We start from the raw sequence: 9,942 nt of genomic DNA on the forward strand, positions 1-9,942 counted from the left end.
ACTAGATCTTCTGCACAGAGATCAAGGGTGGAGGAAGAGGAGGAGACGGAGGAGGACAAGGACAACCAATATGTCGAGGAGGGTGATGACTCTGTCGACTCTAATAAATATAATGCCAATGCAGTTGACCTAAGATTTTCTGATGATGAATGAATGATGAATGTTGAATAATTATTAAACTTTGAAGTTTGAACTTTGATTGAAGTATTGAACTATTGAAGATTCTTTTGAATCTCCAAGTATTACTTTCATAGTTTGATAATTCAATTTTGTTTTCTTCCTCATGGTGGTGTACTGCAGTACTGGTTTGATACTATTTGGTAACTTGGTTTGATAATTTGGTTGGTTGGAAAATTTTAAGTTTTAATTGGATATGGAGTATGAACCGACTCATGGATTATGGTTATGCTTATGGAGTGTGTGTTAAATGCTAATATGTAGTATAATTTGAATTATGTACTGCATATAACTGATACTGACATAACTGCAGAATCCTTTTTGGATTCAACTGGGCCGCTTAGGTTTTGGGCGCCTGCCTAGGCGCTGGACGGCTTGGACCCCCCAGGCCGCCTAGGACCCGCCTAGAGCTTTTTGAAACATTGTTTACAGAGATATAGTTGTCTTATGGAAGCATACTTGGAGGACGTCAAACGCCTTGGCAGAGCAATTGGCTAAGGAGGTAGCGGTAGCACGCGTCGCAGGTTCATAAGAGCATGGGGTTTTTAGGCTCATCTTTTTTTTTCGAGTCCCATTTTCCACAAGGACTTATGGAACCCCTGGATCCTCAGTTTATATGTTTTTGTAAATTCTCTGTAAAAGGGCAACTGTTATCAGCCCCACCCATTTTTTGTATAAGGCTCCTCTTTTTGGAAGCTTATTTTTTGCCAAGAGGCACGACCTGTGAGCCCTCTGGATGGACTACTGTAATCTTTTCTTTTACTTATTACGACAGTTAACTTCATCAAAAAAAAAACAAGACAAAAAAACTCATGATGAACTTTGAAACTAAATAAGTTCATCATCCCCATTCCAGCAAGCCAATTTACTTGATCAGCTCTTTAACTATTGCAGTCCTACAATTTGGCACTTACACAACGTGATTTCACAACATGATTTCCAAAGATAATCACAAATTTGTATATGTTTAGCTTGTCAATACATTATAATGCAAGTAAACCATCATAGGTCAACTAAATCTCTATTTATATCAATAATATCAAGGTTTCTAAGCACCTTCCCAAAGCTAAACTCTTGATAAAAGCAATGTGCCACCTATACATACAGCCAGAATCACAACAATGTAATTCTTACAACCATCATGCCTCAAACCCGGTAAATTCCTATAGAATCCACATAAATATGCTTTGAAAGAAAGATATATATATTTACAAAAAGAATAGATAGATATAGGGGAAATTTATCTTTTCTCACTACTTTCAATCATGTCCTTTTGAGTGTACCTCTAGCCCTTTTTGAACTGTCCACTTGAACTAACCCACACCTCCTAACAAGTGTTGTACTGTATCTGCGCTACACATGGCCAGCCACCTAAGTTTACTTTATCTAATCTTATCGCCTATTGGAGCCACACCTAAGTTCCCCCGAATGTCTTCATTTTGAATTTTATCTGTTCTTGTCTTGCTACTCATCCATCTCGACTTCCTCATCTCAGCTACCATCCTATGGGTATATTGTTTCTTAACCGCCCAAGATTTTGTCCCACAAAGTAAAACTAGTCTCACAGTTGTCCTATAGAACTTACCCTCCAGCTTCATTGGTATGCGACGATCACATAAAACTTCGGTTGCACATCTCCATTTCGTCCATCCAACTTTAATTCTATGTGCAACATCTTCCTCAATCGATCCATTTTCCTGAATTATCTTTTCAAAATACCGAAACTGCGATCTTTTTAGTATTTCTTGGATTTCAATCTTAACTAGTTCATGCTCGCAAATCCTAGACCCAATTCATGCTAGCAAACCCCAACTCTCTAAAGGATATTGCCTAAGAAGCTTCCAAGTTTGTAGAATTCAGGATGGCCAAAGTTTCAAGAAATGAGCCATCAGTGTGATTATCGGTTATGGGGTGTACTAAGTCCTAAAGGGGTGACCCTAGACAAAGTCTAGTAAGTCTTCCCAGCCTAATTTATTTATTTCCAGATTAGAAGTTAACGATTTATATTTATTTACAAAAATCCTATTTGCATTATAATTTCTTTTTGAAGGAGGAACCTTTGACATAAATGAGGTCGGAGGTCATACAAACATTCCTAGGATTAGGATATTTGAAGTGAAAAAAGCTTTTAGAAAGATGAAGGTAGGAAAAGCTTTAAGAGCAAATGGTATCCCAATAGAGGTTTGGAAATGTATGGGAGAGATTGGTATATTCTAGTTGACCAAGTTATTCAACAAAAAGGTGAGAACAAAGAAAATGTCAAATGAATGGAGAAAAAGTACTGTGGTACCTATTTACAAAATAAAGGAGATATACATTATTGTGCAAACTATCTAGGGATCAAACTTCTGAGCCACACAATGAAACTATGCGAGAGAGTGACTAAGCAACAACTAAGGCATAAAACGCGTGTATCAAAAATCCAATCCAGTTTTATGCCAAGGAGGTCAACAATTGTGGTTATTTTTCTACTCAGACAATCGATTAAGAAGTTAAAGGATAAGAGAAAAGATCACATGGTCTTTATTAATTTAGAGAAAGCATACGATAGGATACCTAAAGAGTTAATTTCGTGGTGTCGGAAAATAAAAGAATTTCTAGAGGTGATGTGGTGAGAGCTATGTACGATAGAACGCTAACTAGTGTGAGGACAACTAGTTAAGAGACAAGCTAGTTTTCAGTAACAATAGGGTCAGCATTAAGCCCATACCTCTTTATTTTGATTTGTCTGGGTTAACTAGGCATTTACAGGATGAGGTACCGTGGTGTAAGTTATTTGTGGATGACATAGTTTTGATAGGTCAAACTAAAGACAATGTATGCAAAGTTGTAACTTTTAAGGGATGCTCTAAAATCTAAATGTTTGAAAATTAGTTAGACTAAAACAGAATATATGAAGTGTAAGTTTAGTAATAATAAGAATAGAAACGAGGTAGTAGTTAAAATTGAAAGCCAAGAATTGAAAGATTGAGGAAGATGTCGCACATAGAATTAGAGTTGGGTGGGTGAAGTGGAGATGTGATTCCGGAGTTTTATGCAATCAACGCATACCAATAAAACTGAAAGGAAGTTTTATAAGACTATTATAAGACCAACGATGCTTTATGGGACCATATGTTGAACGATCAAGAAACAACATATCTATAGAAGGAATGTAGCTGACATGAGGATGTCGACATGGATGAGGGGCAAGATAAGATATGTTAGACTTTGAAATAATTCGAGGGAACTCAAGAGCCGCTCTATTAGGGAAAGTAGACTTAAGTGGGCTGGCGATATGCAGCATCGACCTAAACAGCATCGGTTAGGAGGGGGTGATTTGGTTTAAGTGGAAGGCGCTAAAGGCCAACAGGATAGCCCAAAAGGATATGGATTTAAGTAGTCCGAATGTATATTGTAACTTATGGTCTACCCGAGAGTATGGCCCTTGATAAAGCGGAATGGCAGAACAGGATTTGAGTAGCCCACCCCAAATAGTTGGGATAAGGCTCAAATGGTGATGATGATGAAGTTTAAATTCAGCCCTTGAATAAATTTTTATTTATTTGGCTGTAAAAGAATATATTGTAGTAGGTTAATCATTTATTTTCTTTGTATTTTGTGGTACTTGTAAGTGGAAATTCAGTTATCAATAAAAGAAAATAAGAAAGTTTTTTAATGTACTACTTAGAATTCTAAGTAAACACTTCTAATAATGTGAGTAGATGATTCATGGAAACAGACCAAGCATGAAGATTCTGAAAATGATGAAACAGAGAGATAAGAGCGAAGAAGCCGACCTTATTGCAGCAATCGACTGATTGGGCGCTTCAATCCTTGATGTTTTTTCTTTTAACTTTTTTGATAAAGCCTCGAGTTGATCCAAGTTCCTCTATATCCAGATAAGGAAGAAAAGAAAAAGCAACAAGTATCTCAGCACTCATTTTTATTTCCACAAGAGAAAATGAAGACCTGTAATGTATAGAACTTGCAAAACGCAGGTAAAGAACCTGTAATGGAGGGAAATTAGCAGATGGTGCAGCTTGCTGCAAGAGCTTGCTAGAAGAGTGCAGGAGGTCAGTCCAGCTACTCACATCAGCTTCTCCAGTCGCCATGAAACCCTCAATAGTGAGCACAATCCAAGTGCCTAGGGCAACTCAAGTATCAAAAACCCTTTAGAGAAAGAGACTGCCACTCTCCGTGAGTAGGCAACAGAAGTATCAAAACCCCATTAGAGATAAACTACCACTCTACGTGACTTAGAGAAAGAGAGAAGCACTTCCTTGCAGAGACAGTGTGTGTGAGACCCGTGGAGCTTGGGTGGTAATGTGCTTGAAGGTGTTATACCAGTGGAGCTTGGGAGCATTGAGTTTCTTCAGGTTTTGGATTTGCAGAATCTCAATTTAGTTGGCACCATACCGGTGGAATCTCGCTCTCTCTCCACGAGAGTGAAGGAGGGTTGAATGTTTTAATCGGTGGGGAGAGAGACGAGATACAGAGAGGGTTTGTGGAGAGAGGGCGTGAGTGAGAACGAGAGAGAAAAGAGGTTGAAGGGACATGTAGTGTGAGAGAGAGGGAAATGAGAGGAGACAAGGGTAAAAATTTTGAATGACTTATTATATAGGGTGCGGTTTGTACGAGGCTCTAAGCAATCAAAATAAAGCACCTTCAAATGGTGTCGAGAAATGTGGGCTTCATACTCTTGAAATCTTTGATATATTTTCATAAAGGAAGAGTTTTATATAGCCAAGGCTCCAAACAATTAAATTAGAAGGTACTTCAAAAATTTCATTAAAAGAAGTTGCTTTGATGCTCAAATATCCTCAAATTGATCATCTTGGCGTCAAAATGTATGGACATGAGAAAAAAATAGATTTCAAGTTTTAAAAATAGTGCATCTTGTAACACATTTTTAGACCATCAATTTTCATTTTTTCATATATATGTTTGATCTACACTATTTTTGAAGCTTTAAATTTTATAATTAAAAATAAAAATATATTTTAAAGCTGTTACGAAAATTTCCAGTATTGAAACCACATTTCTTGATACTATTTGAAAGTGTGCTTTACTTTGATTTTTTAGAACCTCAGCTCTATACAAACCGCACCTATTATAAACTTTAAAGCTTCAAAAATAGTGCAGATCTAGCGTATCTATGAAAACTTGAAAATATTGAAAATTGACTATCCAAAAATGCATTAGAAAATGCACTATTTCGAAAACTTGAAATCTATTTTTTTCTCATATCCATGCATCTTGATGTCGAGATGATCAATTTGAGGATTTTGAGCATCAAAACAACCTCTTCTAATGTAATTTTTCAGGTGGGCTCCAATCTTAAAACAACCTCTTCTAATGCATTATAAGGTTTTTACCATTATAGGGTTTGTGAATCACGGATTTTTTGGACTGGGTCAATAACACAACCCCTTGCACTGGTATTCACAAATAATCAGTGTTTAAAAACCTAGATTGGTTGGGTATATTAATCATCCAAGGAACTACATGGTTAGCTGGATTAGCGATCTAGATCGATTGATCTACTAGTTCGGACTGATCAGGCCCTAAAACAGAGTTTCAAATAAATAATAAATCATGATAAATATGGTTCTTTGAGTTTTCAAAAATGCAAGGGTATTACATTATAACTACCCAAAAAGGGGTTGTAAATATATATATGAATATTCAGAGGTTGTTTCCCGATTGTATGTTGATCATTGCATCATGGAGCATATAATTATCATAAACAATAATATATAGTCCAAAATGGAGCTTGCAATTATGAAGACACAACCTAATATCAAAACCAACAATGACGGTCTTCCTTTTTATTATATTATATTATCATCATCATCATCCCAGCCTTATCCCAATTATTTAGGACTGGCTGCAATAATGTTATTCCTCCATTATTCTCTATCAAGGGTCATACCTTTAGTAAGACCAAAAGTCGTCATATTTGTTTCTCACTATTTCTATCTATGTCCTTTTGGGCTTTTTATTGCCCTTTGGGTCTTCCACTTGAGCCAAATCGCACTTCCTAATTGGTGTTGCATAAGGTCTATGCTATACATGGTCAACCTACCTAAGTCTACTTTCCCTTATCTTAATGCCTATTAAGTTACACCTAAGTCCCTCATATGTACACACTTTGAATTCTATCTTTTATTGTCTTGCCACACATCCATCTCAACATCATCATCTCAGCTACATTCATCTTATAAATATGTTGTTTATTAACCACCCAACATTCCATCCCATAGAGTGTGACTGGTTTTAAATCTGTTATTTAGAACATCTCCTTCGGTCTTAATGGTATGTGACTATTATATAAAACTTCGGATGCACATCTTTAGTGTTTTTCACACTATACTCGCGCATTAAATTGTTGGGACAAATCTTGAGTCGCTTGACGTACAAGTCAGAGGTTTCAAATTCGTTGGCGTATGGCCGACTATACCCATTCAATCGTTCATGAAAGAATCATGCATGGTTAACCACTCTCTTTGCTTAAAATCCCTGAGGTTCTATCCCTCATGCTTGTCCCCACCCTCTTATTGTTGGGGCTCAGGCTTGGCTGGACTAGGTAGCCTCAAAGTCATCATATCTCTCATCTCACCCCATTTATTTTTGATAGGTATGTGATTATCTTATATCTTCTATGAACTGCTCAAATATTGATTGGTCACCTCTTTCTCCCTTTTTGTGCCTGCCTTATTCATCATCTTCCTTACCAATTGCCTTAAGTTACACTTTGTTATATAACACTGGCTCATCCTCTTATACCACCATCTGCTCAGATGTATCTATAACAAATATTACATATAAGTTGATCAGGCTGTAAGCCTTCATTTTACTCCTTATTTGTTGGTCATGGATGTTCAAGTTAAAATGAACATATATAAGTGTTCAAAGTCTATATAAAATCAACTGATTCTTTTTAGCAGTATATAACCGGGATAATATACTCTAGTTTCACTCACACCTAGTAGCTAATATGTCTGATAAAGTAACTTGATTGTTATATTCCTTAAAAGAGGTATGTCACAATTATGTAGCTTTTACCATTCAGTTGAAATAAAATACAAAAGGACTTTGTGAAAGAGCCTCGAAATACTTTATAATGTGAATGATGTGAAAATAATACGTAATTAGTTAAGAAATAACATGAATCCATCATATGTTGTAAGAATACTTGATAGGTCTAGTTGTGAATGAGGCTTTTACATTCCTATACAAGAAAACTGAGAAAATATTATGTTTAAATGTTCAATTAGACCTCACAAATGCATCAGGTCTATAAAATCCCTACAACAAATGTTGAATCTCATATGGTGCCTCTCCAATCTTCTATTGATGTATCTAATCCTCTTCATGATTTTGTTGAGAATAACATGCAACGAATAAAATATTTGAGGTGAAAGTAGAAACCTAGAAAACACAAAGATGGAGAAACTATTTACCCTCACAACAATGGAACATTTAAATATTTATTTATCTAAATATAAAAATTAGCATTTACATGCACAGTAAATTGGTTTGCCCAGTTATTCCACCTCCTCTCAATAATCTCCACCATTTTGTCCTTATACTATACTTATCTCAAATAATCACCTTCGCCATCTGTATTCCTTCATAGATGAGCCCCATAATGACTATATTGTTAGTATCCACCAACTTTGACAATGTCATTAAAGAAGTTGTGGTCCTTGTGATGATGTCACACATATATTAGAGCATCTTATCAGTAACTACGCCCTCCACTTTAGGAATCGAGCTTGGGCGCGAGTGGTTAGCAATTGCTTTAGCAATGCTACATGTCAAGTTTAATTCTTACAACTGAACTACCCAAAAAAATAAAAATAAAAAGTCCTCTACTTTCAAACCTTACAAGACCTTGAGAGATGGTTTTTCACCCACTTTTAACTGGTGAACAACCTCTTTAATTAGGCTTGTGACTGTAGAATAGTCTATGGTCAAGTAGTCTACCACATAGCAAGTGATGGTGGGCCTAACTAGCCCCATTTTATCAGTATGTTATCTCATAAAGTGAAAAAATTTGGTATAGTAATAGATAAATTTTGATACCCTCTACCCACACTTAAATCAAAATCTACTCACAATCTTGATATTGCCTATTTCTTTTAACATGACATTAGTGCAGTATCCAAGAAACATGGACCATACTAATTGCTTCCTTTAAGCATTAACTTTGACCTCACAAAACATACATGCCCTAGCATTATCAGTGATAACCAAACCTATATATTTATCTTACCCCTTGCCTTAAAAAAAAATTGAAGGAAAAAAAAAACACATAAACGTTCTCAAAAAAGTGAAATTGGAAACCCAAGAAACAAGACAATTCACCATATTAAATGCAAAACAATATTACAGCACACTCACTTGTAAAAATAAGCCAGTGATTAAAAAATCATCAACCTGATTAGGTAGCATTTGAGTTCATTGAAATTTTGAGGTGGATGATTCAAGATGGAAAATTCTTCGAATTACTCAATTCTCTCGGTCTGTTGATTTTATATTTCTTTATAATTGTATCTTAGTCTTTCGTGGGAATCATTTGACTTGGATTAGGAGAACCCAATCGGGCCTTTACCGAATTAAGGCCCAATATGAACTTTTAAACATTTAAATAAATTACCCATGGTGGAGGAAGTGAGATGGAGAGAGGAGCTTTTAGTCGTTTCATTTGGCTAGAGAGGAAAGAATGATTTATTTATTTAATTGTAAGGTAGTTTCATCCACAAATAAGTCAAGATCCTATTTCTAAGGTTGTTTAAGAAAGCGTTGGGTTATTGGAATTAACCGTTTGTGTCAAAAAAAACCAAGTCATGTTAAGGGATTGGGGCCTTGATTTACAGTTTAAATTTTGTATAATTTAATCTCTCTTTGGGATTGTATAAGGAATAGGCCTTACAGAAAAAGTAAAGCAAAGCGATACATCAAAACCTGCCAGAAAATGTAATTTTAGTGCCGCATCTATTGCATGAGTATATATTTTTACTCATGGTTATGAAAATTGAAGCTCCATACAAATTTGGTAGATTTGTGAACACTAAAATATATGAACAAAATAATATGGGGTGAGGTTTGCATACGGTGCCCACCTTATATTATATAAGTAAAGCGCACATGTAAATTTTGCTAGAAGTTGTAGTTCCAGTACCAGAAACCTTACGATGGCTTGAAAATTGATTTTCAACCCTAATTATGAAATTCAAAATTTTAATATGCATATTGAGCATGTATAAAAGCACTTCAAAATCTTGAAAATAGATGGTCTATATATATTGTTACAAGGTGAACTATTTTTAGGATATGGAATTCTTTATTCTTTATTCTTTTCTTTATACAATACATCTCGATGTCAAGATAATCAATTGGAAGGTTTTCCAAATTTTGGACACTCTTTTCTAGTGGATTTTTGATGTGCACCTTAGTTCTATAGTATAAGGTTGCAACTTTATATGAAATTTTTCCAATAATATGTTACAAGATAGTTTTTTGACATTATTTTTTATTTTTCACATAGTTTTGTTACAAGGTGCATTATTTTCTACTGGATTTTTGACATAGTTTTGATTGATGATACTTGAAACGGTGTCAACACAAAGTTAGAACTTTCGAGGGATGTTCTAGAATCCAAATGTTTTAAAATTAGTTGGACTAAGACATAATATATTGATTGCAAGTTTAGTAATAATAGAAGTAGAGACGAGGAAGTAGTCAAGATTGATGGTCAGGAAGTACAAAAAAAATAAC

General features: G+C 35.3%; 1 protein-coding gene across 1 annotated transcript in view; it reads right to left on the reverse strand.

The window, feature by feature from the left end:
• Positions 1-4,747, reverse strand: part of LOC18428340 (Nucleoporin interacting component (Nup93/Nic96-like) family protein) — a 57,719-nt gene extending 52,972 nt beyond the window's left edge. Inside the window, exons 1-2 of the mRNA XM_006837375.4 lie at positions 4,167-4,747; positions 3,957-4,048 (exon numbers count right to left, since the gene is read on the reverse strand). Coding sequence (XP_006837438.2) covers positions 3,957-4,048; positions 4,167-4,271 — 197 coding nt within the window. The 5' untranslated portion in view covers positions 4,272-4,747. The remainder of the gene's footprint in view (positions 1-3,956; positions 4,049-4,166) is intronic.
• Between the last annotated feature and the right edge of the window lie 5,195 nt (positions 4,748-9,942).

The sequence above is a fragment of the Amborella trichopoda genome, chromosome 1 (genome assembly GCF_054954075.1).
Source record: "Amborella trichopoda isolate Santa Cruz 75 chromosome 1, AtrichopodaSantaCruz75HAP2 v2.0, whole genome shotgun sequence".
Taxonomy (NCBI): Eukaryota; Viridiplantae; Streptophyta; class Magnoliopsida; order Amborellales; family Amborellaceae; genus Amborella; species Amborella trichopoda.